Genomic DNA, 22,049 nt, shown 5'->3' with positions numbered 1-22,049 from the left:
ACAAGTCTGTGTGGCCATGTCCTTCGTGGAGCGATAAGCAACAGAAGAGCACTGTAAGTGCCGGATGGTAGAATGCATGCTTTCCAACTTGCGAGCAACAGGGTAAGGCACTTTTTCTTCACCCAAATCTCCTGGGCAGCCAGGTCATCAAAATACATGGGGCAATTGTGGGAGGAGGCGGCGTGGCCGCCATTGCAGTTGGTACAGCGTGGAGAAGGAGATGGACAATCATCCTCATGAGCATCCCTACCACAGACTACACATTTAGCCACATGCCGACAGTACAACCGAGTGTGGACGTAACGACGACAGCAGTAGCAGAGCATGTTCGGACTGACTGTGATAACTTCATAACCTGCTTTGATCTTTGACGGAAGCACTGCTCTATCGAAAGTGAGAAAAAGAGTGCATTTGGGCACTAATCCATCCACACATGGATATGTGCGTGTGTGCTAGTGTATACCTGTCCTTTTTTCCCCCTAAGGTAAGTCTTTCCGCTCCCGGGATTGGAATGACTCCTTACCCTCTCCCTTAAAACCCACTTCCTTCCGTCTTCCCCTCTCCTTCCCTCTTTCCTGATGAGGCAACAGTTTGCTGCGAAAGCTTGAATTTTGTGTGTATGTTTGTGTTTGTTTGTGTATCTATCGACCTGCCAGCGCTTTTGTTCGGTAAGTCACCTCATCTTTGTTTTTATATATAACTCTACAGGTTGATATACATTTTTTTCCCTTTTTGCTAGATTTTCTTCCAATTCTTTCCTGCTTTATTTTCATTATACATTGAAAAGGTTGTTTCAGAATGAGTTTGGTGAATTAAATCTTGATATAATTATGTGCCTGTTTACAAAATGTAGCTGTTGTGATTGTAATTGCCATTTTCAATTATTCTGATGTTGCATACTTTCTTATTTGTTAACATGTTATCTGAATTCATTTCCTATGGACAGAGTAATATGAATATGCAATTTTGTGTAAAACTGTTAATCAATGTAATCACAATTTTTGAAAGTATTATGAGAGGCAACGTATTTGAGTGATGTAGAATTACATTGAGAGGTCGAAAGAGAAAGCATTAACAAGGAGTCGGGAGCTAGAAGAGAGTGGACGTGATAGTTATATCACATATGTACTGCCGCATATTGTGTTTGTGGCCAGTGAAAAATATCAGTGTTTGCATAGTGCTGCATTTATGATCGTGGCGTGTACCGCGATTAAATACCTAGTGACTTTACGTGTCGCGTTGCTCATTTGCTGGAGCTGTGTTTGGATTCATTAAACATAAGCCTTTGATATGCAGACTGTAAGCTGTGTATACACCGTAAAAATAATGTTTATGATTGTAGACGGCACGAACTGTTCAGTGCATACCATATACTGTGGAATGAAACAGGAAATATGGTTACACATTTTTGTGTCATACATTGGCATGAAGAACTTTAACTGTGTATGTATGATGTGCTGATCACAGGTGACTGATTATGTAAACAATTTTACATGCCACTCATTGTTTGATTTAAACTGCAGACTAATGATTGACAGTACAATCAACTTGATTTACTTTCATAGTATACTGTGCAAAGTGCTATGCTGTGATCATAAATTGTAAATCAGAAAACTGTGGCTAATGCGTGTAACATAAATTATGACATCAGGTTACGTCACATGTTAATAGAAAGAAGCATGTGTTATATTTGTTGTTGCATGCAGATACACAAATTGCAATTATACCTACAAACATTGAGCATTTCTGTTAAATTTATAACAGGTGTCCCTGATCAAGAAGCTCAGCGAGACAATGTCAACTACTGGAGAACATGCTCAAGGATCAAGGACCAACGAGGCAGATGTTGACAACTCACAGACTGCATAAGCTAAGTCAAAACTGTTTTGAAGAAACAGTGACTAAGAGACACCGTGAATAACATTGTTCAAATCAGTGATGTTAAAGCTCAATATGCATAAGCAAGAGTAACTTTTCATGGTAATTAATTTCATGTAATTATAAAGTGCCATATTACTACATTGTTTTGATTTCTTTTCAATAATAATTTTCAGAATAATGGTTATAACTTAGTTTTGTCCATTATAATTCTTTCCTTAATCATCAAAATTTTGCAAACTCACTAATGACATAGTCTGTATTATTGCAAAAAAAATTGCTATCGGTACTGACAAGATAAAGCTTAGTTTTATTCCCTTTCATTTGCTTTTAATTGGTTGGTTGGTTTGGGGGATGAAAGGGACCAGACTGCCATGGTCATCGGTCCCTTTGCTTTTAATTGTCAATGCTTGTTTGTTTATATATTTTTAAGTGTTTATCTGCATTTGGATGTTTTATTGTTTTGTATTTGATCTCGTGCAAATATTTGTGCTCTGCCAATGAATTCTGCACACTATGCAATATCTGCCATTACATTATTAAGCAGAAACATATCACGAGTTGTTCAGTTTGTTTAGGAGAATTTTTTATCAGTCGTAATTGTTTGATTTGTGCTAATGGGTGATCATTCATGTTGTTATGTTTTTTGGTAATGTGTGAATGTAATGTTCAGCCAAATTGAAGGAAAGTAGAGTATTCCTGTTTCCGGTTAATTTAAAATTTCTGGCCACGCAGATTTGAGTACTGTCAGTCTGAGCAGTTGAACACGTTTGTTTCAAACCCACTTGAGGTTCGAGAGGTGCTGGTTCAGATGATACAGTTACATTATGTGATATCCACTGATCTGTTATCGCCACAGGTCCAAACCCAAAATATTCTTTATGCAACTGCTGTTTTATTCGAATTGTGTAATGCTGCAGGAATGACATGCTATTCAAAAAGATTTATAGGAAACTGTGCATGAAAACCAGAGACACACACAATCACTGCCAAGGCCAGATGTGTCTGTGACTCAACATTCCCACTATATGGTGAGTAGCAATCTATCCTTTGCATAATTTTGTCATTTAGGCAAATTAAATATGTATTTGCAGAGCATTCCTAAAAGAGAAATCTGTCCCCCCAAATATGCTGGAAAAAAAGGAGGAAAGAAATACCCTAACCCACAAGAACTGTCCTGGGAAATCAAACAATGTATCAGAGCTGGAAAAACTACGCACTACTGTTGTATACAAGATTTCATCTGCTATGAAAGGTTAAACTACAGACAAAGGTACATATTACATTAATTTTATGTAAGTGATTGTGAGACAATGTGAGAAAACCACACACATTAGACAGCATTCTATCTGAATTGCAGCTGGCAGGGAGAACTCTTGAGTACAGGTTCCTTCTGGACCATGTTAAGGGGTATATATATGGTAAAATTGGGTCAAAAAGTGACATTTTTCTGATTATTACCTCTGATCAATATTTGAACTTGCCTGAATAATTTGATACATCATTTGTTGATTACTTCCAATTGGAAGGGTAGTTTATATTATTTCAAAGTTAATGGTGCAAGTCCAAAACATCCAGTCATTCTGCACTGACTTCCTTAAGTATATCTCTGGAACAATTCAATCTAGAAGGCTGTGGTTTTCAGCTATTTATTCCTTAAATTCATATTAATGTTCATGTTAAGAGGTTGGATGCAGCATGTAAACAGAAATGGCGGTATTGCACATGCATTTTGTAGGGACTCTATATGGTAAAGTACGACTTACACACAAAAACAGTGATGAATTCCAACAGTATTATGGAATGGCAATAAGAAACAATACATATGACCTACAAGGGATGAAAAGAGCAGTGTGGGCTACATTCTTCCACATATTATCCACTGATGATACACCTATACATGATCTTTGCCCATGTGGTGCCAAATCACGGTGCAACTACCGCAAAGCTCAGGCAGCGGGTACAGAGGGACAATTTAGGCACAAAAATAGCATACCATCTTCAAAGATCGAAGCTACTAAACGAATATATAGAGAGTTAACTTCTCCTGACCTTTCCAAATGTCCACATGGTCGAAAGCAAAACCCAAATCAGAAAGCACTCCGTCTTCAGGCCATGAGTGGCCAACCCGGACCATCCGAAAAAATGGCTCCGAGCACTATGGGACTTAACTTCTGAGGTCATCAGTCCCGGACCATCCAACCGCCGTGTCATCCTCAGTGAAGGATGCGGATAGGAGAGGCGTGGGGTCAGCACACTGCTCTCCTGGTCGTAAGATGGTATTCTTGACTGAAGCCGCTACTATTTGGTCGAGTAGCTCCTCAATTGGCATCATGAGGCTGAGTGCACCCCGAAAAACAGAAACAGCGCATGGCGGCCTGGATGGTCACCCATCCAAGTGCCAACCACGCCCGACAGCACTTAACTTCGGTGATCTCACAGGAACCGGTGTACCCACTGCGGCAAGGCCGTTGCCAAAACCCAAATCAGACTTCAATAATGTTATTTGGACCCAAATACCAAAAAACATCTTTGTATGAATAAAAACTCTATGTCTGGGTGTTTGTGACGCTTTGATAACATTTAATGCTGGTAATAAGGAAAGAATTGGGGTACTAGAGCAACTTGGTATCACTCTAGGAGCCAACACACCACAAGCCTTCCAGCGAATGGATCGACTTAGCATCATGAAAGCCCAACGTGCAGCAGAAGAAATGTCTAAAGAAGCAAGAGGCAGGAAAAGAAAAAAAGCTTTTACTTTTTCAGGCTGATCAAAACCAGGATCCACAAAACGCCGATTTTGGGCTTGGCTCTTATTTTTTAAGGGGCTGACATGCCTCCATACGTAAATTAACATCAAATGAAACATTAAAACTTGAGTTCCTGAAAATGATTTCCTTTAATATTTGACCCATTATCTCAGGAAATACTAGATGTGCATATCTAATTTTACACTATGTTGCCTCTTAGCTGGTGCTGAACCACCAAAACACTTATACGTATAATGGTTTTTTACTTACAGAAGCAAAAGTGGATTTAAAAAAATTGAACATAAAAAAACAAACTAATTACTTGTCTGTATGTTATGATTATGGTTCAGTAATCAGAAAAGGAATGAAACTATACTTCCCAAAAAATTCAGATATCTATCTTTCAAAGGTTCTGAGATAATGAGTCATCATCAATATTGCAAATTTAACACTGGAGGTATGGGATCTAAGACCCTTGAAGAAGGAAGAATTTCAAGGTGGTCAGAAATTAGTCACAAGCTCAGATTGGGTATGTGAATGGGAAACTGTGAGGACTGCGTTACAAAATCATCTCAGCATTCTTTTCAAACTGATTTAGGATAAAACTTGCCTCTTTGGTCAAGATCACTCTTAAATGATTTCATAATGATGCTTGATTCAAGGATAGCTAGAGTCAATCTCGATGGTGGAAGAAATTTCTGCTGGCAACAATATCCTGGGTTAAATTACAAACCTTTCTGCACTGTCTCGTCCAACAAAGTCAATGATGCATCCTTCAGATTCCAGTATTTAGTTCAGCAGCACTGGTGATGTTACTCAAGACAAGCAAACATGTGACAGAGCACACTATGTACTGGCACTGAGTACCAAACTTTCTGTTCTCTTTTACAAACGGTCATCAAAATTACTATCGCCACCATCAATAACATGATAGCATACTGCGCACACTCGTGAACACTACACATTTGTCCAGCAATCACTTTCGAAATGCAAAACTGCCAGAAGGACAACATCTAAACGGCTTGCACCAGTTAATGGACAATATGGAAAATAGATATACATTTAGCGGGCACATAGCATACCTTGTACACATGTGAAGAATAGCTGTCTTTGTGTTAGCAAGGTAAACATGTATAGCCAAAAAAATCACTGTTTAATCTTAGTTGAATTAAACAACTACAAAATAAATTAACATAATATGAGCTAAAGCCACTCTCTCACCACAGACACGTGATGCCCCATCAAAATCACCCGCTCGAACCATTAAACAGTGCAGCTGCATCAGATCCCAGCCAACAGCTTATTTAATTACTAATTATGTTGTAGACAACTGCCTTTTTGTGGGATTGTGCTGCTAGCTCAAAATCTGACTCATTTTCTCGCACCAAACATAAATTTTTTCTCACCTCCTTTGCTGTTTATTTTATATTAATGCTGCTCACTTGGGCAAACGACAACATAATTTATCACTGTGTTAGCTGAAGCAATAATGAAGGATGAACATGAGATTTATCCACTAAAACTGTCCTGATCAGCATTCCAAGGCCTGCCATAATCATAATTTTGTTATGGAGTGTAATACTTACCACACAACAAGAGCACCAGTGTTTTCCATAAAGAACACCAAGTAATATGCAAGGTACGAATATCTAGTCGGTCCATCACGTGGGGCCACAAAAGTCAAAATATATGCAAATCCCAGAGCAGCACTAAAGAGCAACTCCTCGCAGCGGCTGGTACAGACTGCAGTAGGTTGGTGGCTCAGAGCCAGCCACGCTGACATCACCATCCAGTGAGCCAGGCAGACCATCCCCATCCAGGCAGGATAGAGCGCAGCCAGTAGACTCAAAGCCAGAACACGTGACACTGCAACAGGTATACATGGGGCATGAAGGCAACAACTTTCTTGTGTGATCTGTATATAGAATAGACGCTGCAACTGCATACTGCTGTGTAATACTGTTTCAACATTGGATAACATTCAGAACAACCTTCCACTACTCATCAGAGACTTGCCAAAACTTCGTGTTCATTTGGTCAACAGAAAACTCAACTAATTCTTCTCTTTCCTCCCTTGTCATTTATCTGTTTCGTTTCTCCACAACACTTACTTTTTTTAGTTTCACTTCTCATATTATAGGCCAGATTGTCTAACGGTAAAGTGTGCGCCTAGGAAACAAAATGTTGCGAGATCAAACCCTGGTTGAACCACAGTTCTTTTCAGTCTGCCTTTAACCTATCCTTTACATCTCAATGATGTGATGATCTGCCCGAAGAACAAATGGTTTGAAGTCCACGTTAACTGTAAGTCCCCTTCCCCAGTATGATCACTATGGTAGGTCATGGACGTACGTCATCGAAGGGGCGTCCAACTTAAAGACTTGCACCAGGTTGTTGAGCCACACGAAATTATAATTACTTCTCATCTCACTTCCCAACAAACCGCACCAATCTGTGGTGTGTGTGTGTGTGTGTGTGTGTGTGTGAGAATCAAGTTACAACAAGCAAGACCCAAGATGAAATGGGTACGTCAAAGTCACTAAGTATTCTTCTACCAATTTATTAGTGCTCAACTGATTCTCTTGTATGGCAGGTACAAATTAAACAGAAACAGTCATTGTGTCCAACCTAGTACTGTAATAACCAAACTGCTGGTACATGCACACAATACGAAAATCTCTCTCTCTCTCTCTTTCTCTCTCTCTCTCTCTCTCTCTCTCTCTCTGATCCACACACTGTTTTACCTATAGTTCATCACCATCCATCAAATATATTGGTAATTTAAAAACCACTGATAACTTACACAATTAATAACAAAATTAAATCAGAGCATGGCATTCACTTTTGTTCATTCATGTTCAAATAATCATATTTTCAACAGAAACATATTCAAGAGCATTTTCTATGAGGAATAAATACCGAACCTGCACTCAACAGATGCCAGCAAAACTGCATCACAGCTCCTTGCCATGCCAATTTTTCTTTATCATCTCTGGCAAACCTTACAGATCGATGGTAAGAGGTGAGTGACCAGGCAATAGATATTAAAGAGCACGCAACAGCCCAAGACTGGAGACCTGTAAAACAAGAGTTTCAACAATAGTGTGCAATTCATCTGTCACGAAGTTCTAACTTGTTTGACTGTGGTCTCTCTCTCTCTCTCTCTCTCTCTCTCTCTCTCTCTCTCTCTCTCATGCATATCAGTGAGAGGCACAACAAGCAAATACCACAAACCTTGAACTGGGCTCGTTTCTTGGATGTTTACAGCCGAAAGCAGAATCATAAGCTGAAGTACTGCTTGTGGAAAAGAATGAAGGAAACAGTGGAACAGTCTTAACAAGGAAGCATCAGAGTCTTCATCTAGCATTATTCTGTACAATTTTTGCTGTCTGATCCCATTTCCCAACTTCCCAGCAATCACACTCCGGCATCCATATGACAATGTGTCAAAATACCTACAAAGACATGAGAATAGTAATTAGCATATCAAAGTCTCTCTCAAAATGTATTTTTGCACTCTCTGTTATATGTTTTAATATCTTTGCAGATTACATATGATAAGATTAACTAGTATTGGTGAACAAAATAATTTATAATTACAAAAATAGTTTATAATCATGAGAAACTCAACATAGGCATTGGTCTCAAACTAAATAACACTACCATTAATTGAGGTCACCAACAAAAAAAACACCACTAATTCGATTAAAAAAAATTCTTTGGGGGTTTTTGACATGTAGTCTCACTTTCAGCCTTAGATTTATAAGACAACACAACTGGTGAATGATGTCAATGTACATGTTGTGGTCTTTTTCTGAAATACCATGTACTAATGACATGACATGACATACTTCCCTAACCATTCCCCCTGATGTTAGGCAATTTTTATGTTCATAGTATCACTAGAAGGCTACTGTTACTATTAAAATAGTCCAGTTCCACTACAGTAGTGTACTTCAACAGTAGTTTTAATTTGAGATGGTCAGTAGTTTGCTGTGATGTTACCATTTCTGCTACCAATGTAGTAGAGTATTTGACTTCAATGACTCGGTCATGCCTTGATGCCTTTGATATGTGGATGGGTTTACACCTTCACAAAATTATATTCTTCCCATTTCATGACTATATGGGTCTTCCATGTAAACGAGGAATAATCATAAAAAAATTAATTTTTCTGTGGGAATATTTTCCCCCGTTACATATGTAGGGTGGGCACTGAATTTTGTTGGAAAGATTGATTTTCCCCTCCAAAACCTATTGTTTACTTGTAGGAGCCATTGTTTTGAAGACTATATTGTTGAGTTTGTTCACACGCAGAAGATTTGATCAATTTCAAGATAAGAAAAAAATCATAACATTTATAATAATTCTTTATGGTTTATATATCACTTTAAAGTGCACAACTTCTTTTTTTTTGTATTTTTTAGAAGCATGATAAATACAAAAACATTTATATAACCTAACCCAAAATGTTTAACAAAAGTTACCAAACGCCAATTTTTTAAAGATTTTCACAAAATACATTAAAGTATAGAAACTTATATGCCATGCTGTCCTTCACATAAGTGTACCTGATAATTTGGTGTCTCAAATAGATTTCCTCCTGGAAGCCTTCTCCTAGTATAGGATATTTAATTCATGCAATGTGAGTTACCTTTATTTATGAAATTTGAGTTACCATAATTTTTGTAGGATTAGTTATAATTTTGAGCAGTCAGATTGGTTCTGAATTACATACAACACAACTAACAATATATTTTAACATATTTAATGTATATCTCCATATGCCACATGAAATCCCTTTGGGAATAGCTATTTCTTCTTTACAACAACCTGCAATTCTTGCAGAATGCCTGTAAGTGTAGCTGAAAACATGAGAAGAAGAAGGCAGAAATTGAAAAATGAAGGCAGATATGAAGAGTAAAATCAAACACAAGGAAACTATGAAAAAATTCTGGTAAAAGAAGCAGGAACAGGAAAATTGTTTGAGTAAAAGAGAACAAGAAAGGATTACTGCAGACAGGAAACGGAATGTTAGAGAAGAAAGAGTTGCCAAGTACAGGAAGCGGCTAAAGGAAGCATCTTCAGCTACACCAAGTAGTTCTGCCTCTCCACCATATATTGGGAAAAGCCATATCAAAAGTGAAACGTGTAATTCCAGCATCACCCAGAAAACAAAAATTTGTTATTAGAAGGTTGTATGATGCAGAAGCAGAAAGAATCTCTAAACAAAAAGTAAGTGATGAAACAATAAGTGCGGTGAGCAAATTCTATGAAAGGGATGACATTAGCAGGCCCCTGGATGCAAAGACGTTGTGACGTAAAAGATGAGAAAGGTAAGAGTAAGTTGCAAGTACAACACTTTGTGTTTTCTTTGAAAGAAGCCCATGCAATGTTTTATGAAAAAAATGGCAAAGTGATTGGTATAAGTAAATTTGCAGAATTAAGATCCAAACATGTCATGCTTGCCAATAAAATTCCACACAACATGTGTCTCTGCTGATTTCACGAGAATTTCATCTGTGCTATTAACTCTCTTCATAGCGTAGTACCTCTAATACCTAAGTAACACCAGTAACTGGCCAGAATTTTTTCTATGTGCAGAGCCTACAGCCGATTGTTGGTTGTGAAAGTGCGTGAAATGTAAAGATTTATTGGCAGTTAAACTTCTTGGTTTATGTACTGGTGTACAAGAGTACGGCGTAAATGGTATGTGTGGCAAGAAAGCGATGGCAGAATTTTGAAAGTAGAGGAAGAAGGTACATTACAGAATCTTATTGATCATATTCTTACCATGGGACCTAAATTTTTAGAGCACTGCTACTTTAAGAGTGAACATTCAAAGATAAGTGATAAGGAATCACTGCCTTCTGCGATGCTAACTGCCATGATGCAAATTGATTATTCTGAAAATTTTGCATGTGTAACTCAAGATGAAATACAAAGTGCACACTGGGAGCAGAATCAAATTAGTATTTTTACTGCCATGATTTGGCATTCAGGTAATTCTCACCCCTATGTGTTGGTATCTGATAATCTGGACCACACAAAAAACACTGTCATTCCCTATGTTGAAAGACTTCAAGAACTACCAAAAAATATTAGAGAAGTTACAATCTGGTCACATGGTCCTGCTTCCCAGTTTAAAAACAGATGTATTGCAGAGGCTATAAAAGTTCTAAGTAAGAGTCATGCCAAAAGAATTACACGGAAGTACTTTGCAACTTCTCATGGGAAGGGACCAGTGATGGAATTGGTGGGGCTGTCAAATGCCAAGTTTGGTCTCGTGTAAAAAGCAGGAAATGTGTTATAAACAAAGCAACAGATTTTATCAAAGCATTGTTGAATTCTTCTTCTAATCTCTCGGGCTTAATCAAGAACTGCAAGCCTTTCTTGAATATTTATAAAATTCATCACTTGGAACTCTATAATAATGGAGCTATAGGACACACCACTTCAGCAGCTGCAGAGGAAAAGACTAACAGAACAGAAAACTCACTAGATATACAAGTAGATGACTGGGTGGTGGTAAAATATGACAATTCATATTTTCCTGGTAATGTTACTAAAATTGAAAATGATGAGTTTAAAGTTGATGTTATGATGAAAGATAGGAAGTTCTGGAAGTGGCCCGAAATTAAAGATGAGATATACTACTAAAGACAAGCTTGTCAGAAGTGAACACTCCAAGTGTTGTAAATTCCCATGGTTATTTCAAATTTGACTGATCTGTGACAATGTAACACGAGTAACCTGTTCATTATGTTTTAATATTTATTTTATTAGAGATCAAATGTTTGGAACTTTGTTAAAATACTTGTAAGATCTTCTGGTATTGTGTGTAAAACTTACAATAAATGTTCACATAAAACAGAGCAGACTTTTGTATTTTATTTATCATATGCAAAAGCCATTTCTTGGAAATGTAACGTGAGTTACCAAGAATAATTATAAGATTTGGTTTTATAAATCCAGTAATGTAACAATTATTGTGATATAGGTTTATTGAGCATTCTGTATGAATTATGCTTTGAGGTATAAAAATATTGGATAGAAACATTTCCTTCTGTTGATTGTCCAAAACATATAACATAAACATCACTTTGTAATGTGAGTTACCATGGAATGACCCATATATACATTTTGATACACTATATGCACTGTCTTAAGGTAAGAAAGATTTAATTTGGATAATACTTGATCACAAATGGTAACCAATTGGCTTCTTGGTTGACTGGGTTCTTTTACTACGTAACAGCCCACCTGAACTACTACTAGGTTTCTTAGAGAATTGGAGGACGTCATCTTGTTCTCTCTTCACCAACAAAAGAAATTAAGGTGAACTCAGGCAGAGCAAACATATTTAGACAAGTTTAATACAAAAAGAGGAGTCGCAAGTACCCCAGATATTCCCTGTAAATGTTGTTTCACCTCAACAATCTCCACTGAAGTGCAGCAGTCCTTGAGGCTGGGATTTTTTCCATTGAGGTTGCCACTGCCCTTATGATCTGGGCAATTTATAAAAGACACACATTTCATCTGACACAATGTTCCACCACAGCACTGAAGTGGCAGTTACCAAAGCATGCTCAGAGCTTATGGTTGGTTACAGCGGACTGATGCTACACATTAGTCCGTGGCTCATAAACCTCAACAAGCTTCAATTATGTACTCAATTGGCTGAGTTCCCTGAGGTATGTGCCATTTGGTTCAACGGCATGTGGCTAATGAAATACCACATATCTAGTGCACATTACTCTAATAGAACAGTCATATCAGATAAGTTCAAATTTTTCTTTGAACATAAGCAGTGTAACTCTGAATTCATCTAAGTGCAGTGTAAACCACAGAGGTGAGCAAGTGTGCCGGGACTTACCCCAGTTCACTGCTAGTAGCGCCAAATCACTTTAACGTGTCCACATAAAGCGCACAAATACTGCACCATTATTAAGTATAAAATTAAAAGTAAAAATTTTATATTCAAACTTTGTCAACATATATTTTATTGTAATAATGTTTTAAATATGAAGTCTTAATGTAATTGAACTAATAGTTTCCATAAAAATAGAGTTTTAAGAAAAAAAATAAGTGGCACTAAATAATAAAGCTACAAAGTCAGAATTTGGTCAGAATGTGCCCAAGGAGCTCGTAGATAACTGGTGGAAGTTTCAAAGCAAAGAAATAAAAAAATCACAATCGGAATCCACATTTATAAGAAAAATTAAGGACACTAAGTATTGAACATGTTGTTGTTGTTGTGGTCTTCAGTCCTGAGACTGGTTTGATGCAGCTCTCCATGCTACTCTATCCTGTGCAAGCTTCTTCATCTCCCAGTACCTACAGCAACCTACATCCTTCTGAATCTGCTTAGTGTATTGATCTCTTGGTCTCCCTCTACGATTTTTACCCTGCACGCTGCCCTCCAATGCTAAATTTGTGATCCCTTGATGCCTCAAAACATGTCCTACCAACCGATCCCTTCTTCTAGTCAAGTTGTGCCACAAACTTCTCTTCTCCCCATTCCTATTCAATACCTCCTCATTAGTTACGTGATCTACCCACCTTATCTTCAGCATTCTTCTGTAGCACCACATTTCGAAAGCTTCTATTCTCTTCTTGTCCAAACTGGTTATCGTCCATGTTTCACTTCCATACATGGCTACACTCCATACAAATACTTTCAGAAACGACTTCCTGACACTTAAATCTATACTCGATGTTAACAAATTTCTCTTCTTCAGAAACGATTTCCGTGCCATTGCCAATCTACATTTTATATCCTCTCTACTTCGACCATCATCAGTTATTTTACTCCCTAAATAGCAAAACTCCTTTACTACTTTAAGTGTCTCATTTCCTAATCTAATCCCCTCAGCATCACCCGATTTAATTTGACTACATTCCATTATCCTCGTTTTGCTTTTGTTGATGTTCATCTTATATCCTCCTTTCAAGACACTGTCCATTCCGTTCAACTGCTCTTCCAAGTCCTTTGCTGTCTCTGACAGAATTACAATGTCATCGGCAAACCTCTAAGTTTTTACTTCTTCTCCATGAATTTTAATATCTACTCCGAATTTTTCTTTTGTTTCCTTTACTGCTTGCTCAATATACAGATTGAATAACATCGAGCAGAGGCTACAACCCTGTCTCACTCCTTTCCCAACCACTGCTTCCCTTTCATGCCCCTCGACTCTTATAACTGCCATCTGGTTTCTGTACAAATTGTAAATAGCCTTTCGCTCCCTGTATTTTACCCCTGCCACCTTCAGAATTTGAAAGTGAGTATTCCAGTTAACGTTGTCAAAAGCTTTTTCTAAGTCTACAAATGCTAGAAACGTAGTTTTGCCTTTTCTTAATCTTTCTTCTAAGATAAGTCTTAAGGTTAGTATTGCCTCACGTGTTCCAACATTTCTGCGGAATCCAAACTGATCTTCCCCGAGGTCCGCTTCTACCAGTTTTTCCATTCGTCTGTAAAGAATTCGCGTTAGTATTTTGCAGCTGTGACTTATTAAACAGATAGTTCGGTAATTTTCACATCTGTCAACACCTGCTTTCTTTGGGATTGGAATTATTATATTCTTCTTGAAGTCTGTGGGTATTTCGCCTGTCTCATACATCTTGCTCACCAGATGGTAAGAGTTTTGTCATGACTGGCTCTCCAAACGCCATCAGTAGTTCTAATGGAATGTTGTCTACTCCCGGGGCCTTGTTTCGACTCAGGTCTTTCAGTGCTCTGTCAAACTCTTCACGCAGTATCTTATCTCCCATTTCATCTTCATCTACATCCTCTTCCATTTCCATAATATTGTCCTCAAGTACATCGCCCTTGTATAAACCCTCTATATACTCCTTCCATCTTTCAGCCTTCCCTTCTTTGCTTAGAACTGGGTTGCCATCTGAGCTCTTGATATTCATACAAGTGGTTCTCTTCTCTCCAAAGGTCTCTTTAATTTTCCTGTAGGCAGTATCTATCTTACCCCTAGTGAGACAAGCCACTACATCCTTACATTTGTCCTCTAGTCATCCCTGCTTAGCCATTTTGCACTTCCTGTCGATCTCATTTTTGAGACGTTTGTATTCCTTTTTGCCTGCTTCATTTACTGCATTTTTATATTTTCTCCTTTCATCAATTAAATTCAATATTTCTTCTGTTACCCAAGGATTTCTATTAGCCCTCGTCTTTTTACCTACTTGATCCTCTGCTGCCTTCACTACTTCATCCCTCAGAGCTACCCATTCTTCTTCTACTGTATTTCTTTCCCCCATTCCTGTCAATTGTTCCCTTATGCTCTCCCTGAAACTCTCTACAACCTCTGGTTCTTTCAGTTTATCCAGGTCCCATCTCCTTAAATTCCCGCCTTTTTGCAGTTTCTTCAGTTTCAATCTGCAGTTCATAACCAATAGATTGTGGTCAGAATCCACATCTGCCCCTGGAAATGTCTTACAATTTAAAACCTGGTTCCTAAATCTCTGTCTTACCATTATGTAATCTATCTGATACCTTTTAGAATCTCCAGGATTCTTCCAGGTATACAACCTTCTTTCATGATTCTTGAACCAAGTGTTAGCTATGATTAAGTTATGCTCTGTGCAAAATTCTACAAGGCGGCTTCCTCTTTCATTTCTTCCCCCCAATCCATATTCACCTACTATGTTTCCTTCTCTCCCTTTTCCTACTGACGAATTCCAGTCACCCATGACTATTAAATTTTCGTCTCCCTTCACTACCTGAATAATTTCTTTTATCTCGTCATACATTTCATCTATTTCTTCATCATCTGCAGAGCTAGTTGGCATATAAACTTGTACTACTGTAGTAGGCATGGGCTTTGTGTCTATCTTGGCCACAATAATGCGTTCACTATGCTGTTTGTAGTAGCTAACCCGCACTCCTATTTTTTTATTCATTATTAAACCTACTCCTGCATTACCCCTATTTGATTTTGTATTTATAACCCTGTAATCACCTGACCAAAAGTCTTGTTCCTCCTGCCACCGAACTTCACTAATTCCCACTAACTTTAACCTATCCATTTCCCTTTTTAAATTTTCTAACCTACCTGCCCGATTAAGGGATCTGACATTCCACGCTCCGATCCGTAGAATGCCAATTTTCTTTCTCCTGATAACGACGTCCTCTTGAGTAGTCCCCGCCCGGAGATCCGAATGGGGGACTATTTTACCTCCGGAATATTTTACCCAAGAGGACGCCATCATCATTTAATCATACAGTAAAGCTGCATGTCCTCGGGAAAAGTTACGGCTGTAGTTTCCCCTTGCTTTCAGCCGTTCGCAGTACCAGCACAGCAAGGCCGTTTTGGTTATTGTTACAAGGCCAGATCAGTCAATCATCCAGACTGTTGCCCCTGCAACTACTGAAAAGGCTGCTGCCCCTCTTCAGGAACCACATGTTTGTCTGGCCTCTCAACAGATACCCCTCCGTTGTGGTTGCACCTACGGTACGGCCATCTGTATCGCTGAGGCACGCAAGCCTCCCCACCAACGGCAAGGTCCATGGTTCATGGGGGGATATTGAACATAGAAACGTAAAAATTTGTTTTATGCTTCAGTTCACCTAAAAATAATAACTAAGAGACAACGTTAAGGTATCTCTTATAGTTTTTGAGTAATTTAATGAAAACCAAATTTGTAACTAAAATATGCCCATTCTAATAGATTAAATACCTGTAATATTAATGATAGAAAATTTTGGTTACAGCACATGATAAAACCTACTAAATAATAGAGCTATACCAAATTTTAGAACCGTAGTAGTAATTACATCCGATATAAGTTCTAGTAAAGGTATGGTTCAGAGGTAACGATCTACCGTTAGTTCCACTATAAAAAGTCTAGAAGGCAAAGTTTTTATTCAACGGAGCTGACACTTTTTCTGTGCTTTCAAACAACTTACCTAAATACATATAAAAATTAAGAAGATTCTAAATTAATTCTTAACTTTGTTATTAAAGATTATGTGTTCAAGAAAGGGGCCATTCAGAGGCTGCTGCCATATGCATAAGGCAGTAGATAACAGATGTTCCCTCAGCCGTCCACTGAGGCACATATATAAATACAGCCCAAGAGGCAGGTTCACTTCACACTCAGCCACTGTAAGAAACACATCTGTTAAACGTCGGATCGCACTCTGCCTCTGATGATGTCAGGGACAAACTGTGACAAAACGCATATTTTCCGTAATGATGGATTGTGAACTCACGAGGGCTGTACACCCTCATCGATTGCTTAGATTTCACTAAAGTAACTGTTGGTGTGCCGTCTGTGATAATTACAAATCCGCGTGGCAAGTTGAGAATATTATATCCACTTTTGTGGCGAGCATTTAGTTTGAACATTTATTTGAGGATTAGTAGTCAGGGCGAAGGACTATTTGGTAGGAACGCACTGTAGAGGTCGCCTCTGAACTGAGAATAGTGCTGTTTAAGATAAAAAGGTTTACTGTCAATTGAACGCAGTGACTTTCAAAGTGTTGTGCATGAGATACTTTACTCAATATATGTATGAGCTAGAACTTTATTCCTTCATTTATAATCATAGTCCTGATCCTGCTAAGTAGAAGGAGAATAAAAACATTTCTTTCATTGGGCTGGACCACAATGTGGCCGTGAAGACTGGAAACTAAGGCCAGCGTGTTCTCCAACGCTTTCTGGCTGACCACAAAAATAGTTGCCAGGCTCACGAGAGAAAGACAGCGTACTATACATCTATGCCATCATAACTTTACCTGCCGCCCCACAGTGTGGCTTTACCTTGCATGAGCTTGTGAGTTTTTACTGCAGAATACTTCTCTGGTAATTTTAACAGCCTACAGATCCACTCTAGGAAACTTTCAGCTATTTATGAGACATCCATATGCATTATTGAACTATCTGTCAGACAAGAAGAAACAGTTAGTAGTTTGTGGAGGTTTCAGTGTAGATTTCCTAAGATACAGATAGGAAAAATTAGCCAGGAGTATTATTTGGGTGTTTCAAACTAATTTCAGAAGTCAGTTGTTTCAGTTGCCTGAGACTACAGGTGTGTGTGTGTGTGTGTGTGTGTGTGTGGTGTGTGTGTGTGTGTGTGTGTGTGTGTGTCTAGCTGGCCGAAAGCTTTATTTATTTGTGACAGTATTTTCATTGTGCCTATCTGCGACTCAGCATCGGCAACTTTCCTTTTCATAATATTGTTACATTCCATCCTGGATTTTCCACTGTTTAATTTCAGTAGTCAGTTTTCCAACTCATGAACAGCAAAATACGAGGGCACTGATTGACAACTTTTTTATAAACAGCGCTCAGGCTCAAACAATTAATGTGTACCAAATTGCTAATAGAGTATCTGATCAAGATACACAATTGATGGAAATAATCAGTATGGCACCTTACAACCCCGAGGTAGGTTCATAAAAAGCAGTGGGGCTTATTAATGAGAACAGAGTTTTAAGATTAAGCTGAGAGGGGTGGTATAGAATGAAATATATGTAGAAAGAGATGCTAATGTTAAATTCAATTTATTCCATTGTAAATTTGTGACAATATTTGAAACTTGCCTTGCTAAAAAGTCATCCAAAAGATCCATTTAAAAAAAATTAAGCTGTGGATAACTAAGGGAATTAAAATCTCATGTAAGAGGAAAATGTATATAAAGGTCAGAGTAAGTCAAATTCGACATTACTTGTATACTACAAGAAATACTGTAGTATTTTAAGGAAAGTCATTAAAATATCCAGAAGTATGCATGTACTGACAGAAATAAATAATGCATATTAGATTAGTACTTGTTCCATAGATCATGAATACGACACTTCGTAATGATGTGGAACGTGTCAGGTTAATAAAAGGTGTCTATACAAGATATTACATTACACAAAAAATTATTTTGTGGGAGGTTGGGAAATTACCCACTTACTATATCCAAAAATTCATCTAATGAGTAGAAGGAGTTGCCATTAAGAGATTCTTTTAATTTCCTTTTAAATGCTATATGGCTATCTGTCAGACTTTTGAAGCTATTAGGTAAGTGACCAAAGACTTTTGTGGCAGCATAATATACCCCCTTCTGGGCCAAAGTTAGATTTAACCTTGAGTAGTGAAGATCATCCTTTCTCCTAGTGTTGTAGCCATGTACACTGCTATTTTTTTAATTCGTTCGGATTGTTAATAACAAATTTCATAAGTGAATATATATATTGTGATGCTACAGTGAAGATTTCTAGCTCTTTAAATAAGTGTCTGCAGGATGGTCTTGGATGAGCTCCAGCAATTATTCTGATTACACGCTTTTGTGCAATGAACACTCTTTTACTCAATGATGAGTTACCCCACAATATGATGCCATACGAAAGCAGAGAATTAAAATAGGCATGGTAAGCTAATTTACTCAGATGTACATCGCCAAAATTTGCAATGACGCTAATAGCATAAGTAGCTGAACTCAAACGTTTCAGCAGATCCTCAGTGTGTTTTTTCCAGTTCAACCCCTCATCAATGCATACACCTAGAAATTTTGAATATCTTACCTTAGCTACCGATTTCTGAACGAAGTCTATATTTATGAATGGTGTCATTCCCTTTACTGTGTGGAATTGTATATACTGTGTTTTGTCAAAGTTTAATGAGAGCCCATTTGCAGAGAACCACTTAATGATTTTCTGAAAAACATCTTTTACAATTTCACCAGTTAATTCTTGTCTATTGGATGTGATAGCTATACTTGTATCATTGGCAAAAAGTACCAGCTTTGCATCTTCGTGAATACAGAATGGCAAGTCATTAATATATATTAAGAACAGCAGAGGACCCAAGACCAAACCTTGCGGCACCCCATTCTTGATTGTTCCCCAGTTTGATAAGATTAAAACTATATGGGGTACTGTGAAACAGGAGAGACAGTGCCAGTCACCGTACGAGATTCCACAACAATTAAACTAAATAAAAATAATATGACCGAAAATTTACAAGTTGCAAGTACTTTTAACAATCACTTTCTAAATGTAGCAGCAAATTTATGATTGAATAGTTCAGTAGAAGAAGCAAAAGAATAAATTAAAATTGTCATTCCACGAAACTTTAAGCAACTAAAGAAGCGCCAACATATTTGACTGAAATTAAAACAATTATAAAAATTCTACAAAACAAAAGCCTCTTGTGACTGAATTTCAAACAATTCTGAAATGACGTTCCAATAAATAATGTCCTTCGTGATACATGCAATGCATCGTGGTACAAAGAATTTTTCCAGGCAGGTTAAAATTTGGAATTATTAAGCCACTTAATAAGCGAGGTGACAAGACAGACTTAAACAATTATTGCCAACATTCCTTAGTGACATCTTTTTACAAAATATTCAAAAAAGTAATGTATTCAAGAGTAGTCACACACTTGAGTGGAAACAATTTATTTAGCGTACCACAGTTTGGTTTCTGGAAGGGCTGCTCGACTGAATATGTTATTTATACATTTAACCATCGAAACGTACAATATTAACATATCACCAGTTGGTATTTTTTGTGCCCTCCACGAAGCCTTCGACTGTGTATATCACGATACTATCTTAGAAAAACACATGTTTTATGGAACCGATGGCTCTATACACAGCTGGTACGAATCATACTTGACTGACTAAATGCGAAAGTTTGTGTTGAATAATTCAGACAATATCAGAAAATTACAAAATTTTTGTGATTGGGGTAAAAATCACAAAGGGGGTCCCGCAGAGCTCAATTTTGGGTCCGCCCCTATTCCTTACATATTTGAATGATCTCACATTTAACATTCAACAAGCAAAATTGTTACTTTTTGCAGATGATACAAGTGTTATAATAAATCCCATTAGAAAGAAAAAAAAAAACATTCCGTTCTGTACAACAAAGAGTGTCATACCAACAACTGAATTGGTCGGAGCTGAAAGGCATTAAGTCCATTTCACAACTTTTCAGGAGAAGGAAAAAACTGTTTAGATGTATCTAAGCCAAATAAATATTGATTATAGCTCCTATTATCTATAAAATAATTTCTTAGAATGTAATTTTTGTTAGTGAAAATACGATTTGAACATTTAATCCATTGTTTTTCCAAAAATGGAGTTGATGCTTTTCAGTCCTGAGGTTACAAGTAAATTCACGACCTGTACTGATTAATAAATTTAATATCGTATATTAATCACATGTGTTTATTGAATACATATTTATGGACAACAGTAATGTTAATCACAAAATTTATTATTACTATGACTGAATATAATTTAAATTCATGAAGCCACACACACACACACACACACACACACACACACACACACACACACACACACACACACACAGAGGACTTATTAGGGACTGAAAGATTCACTCATAGAGTACCCATTGTTGGCCATTTTAGAATGTTCTTGTAAAATTCCCTCACGTCCTGAGGAACATATTTCACTAACTTTCCAATGTCCTGAATATTTTTGAAGTTTATGGGAACTTTGTCCTTGTATACATTTTCAGAAGGCATGGTAAGATAACACAGTGACCTTTACTTTCCCAGAAGGAATCTGAGTGTAACAGGAGAGTGGATGTAAACAGACACTTCGAACTCTCCAATCTTGTTGTCGCAGTACTTGAATTGCTTGAATTTTAAGGAAGACAATGCCTGCTTCTTATCTCTTGGGAATCCTTCAGTTTCCCTTGATGTAACAATCTTCTTAAAGTAGGGCAGCCATCATTTATCAAAGTCAATTATTTCATTTTACTCTGCAACATGAACTTCCACACTTTTTCCGCTGTGTCCTATTAATTCAACATATTCTTTTGGTATATAAACTCTATCACAATTTTTTATTTTCTTTTTGAATACCCCAAAATTTGGGTATGGTAGGTATGAATGACCATGTTCTGATCGACTCAAATCTACCGACTGTAATCAGCCGTATACACATTCTCACCATTGTGTGATTTCGGTTTTGTCCAATACAGCCATTTGAGAACAAGCAGAGGTGCTTGCTTGTGTCTGGAATGTAGTTTTTAATGTTGTGATACAGAAAAGTGCACAGTTCATTCACACCTTTTCTTCCATCACCCTCATGATAAAGATATACCACAGTGCTGTCATCTTTTAAATTGTGGATATTAAACACATTTACTCATAGCTGCTGCATATAAAATACTTCTTGCACAGGAATTTCTGGTAAGGGCAAATTCTGCATATAGTCAAAGGCAATGGCACCTATTTCTTCATTTTGAAGACACTGAGGCTTGGCTTCTTTCAGGAACTCTAAAAACTTTCGACTTCTTCGAAGATGAATCTGCAAATCTGCCTTGGCAGCAAGTTTTAAAGCTTCACAGAAATGGGGACGTTTTAGTTTCACATTAAGCTACTCACAAAGAGAATAAACATCTATCTGTGGTCTGCCGAACTCGTAATCTTAATTTTCGAA

The 22,049-nt window shown here is 37.5% G+C and overlaps 1 protein-coding gene across 1 annotated transcript in view; it reads right to left on the bottom strand.

Moving 5' to 3' along the window:
- Positions 1-22,049, bottom strand: part of LOC126416154 (XK-related protein 4-like) — a 61,732-nt gene that overhangs the window by 16,862 nt on the left and 22,821 nt on the right. The window contains exons 3-5 of the mRNA XM_050083708.1: positions 7,863-8,083; positions 7,553-7,705; positions 6,215-6,494 (exon numbers count right to left, since the gene is read on the bottom strand). Coding sequence (XP_049939665.1) covers positions 6,215-6,494; positions 7,553-7,705; positions 7,863-8,083 — 654 coding nt within the window. The remainder of the gene's footprint in view (positions 1-6,214; positions 6,495-7,552; positions 7,706-7,862; positions 8,084-22,049) is intronic.

Source organism: Schistocerca serialis, chromosome 8 (assembly GCF_023864345.2).
Source record: "Schistocerca serialis cubense isolate TAMUIC-IGC-003099 chromosome 8, iqSchSeri2.2, whole genome shotgun sequence".
Lineage (NCBI taxonomy): Eukaryota > Metazoa > Arthropoda > Insecta > Orthoptera > Acrididae > Schistocerca > Schistocerca serialis.
This window is presented reverse-complemented; position numbering and strand designations above follow the sequence as displayed.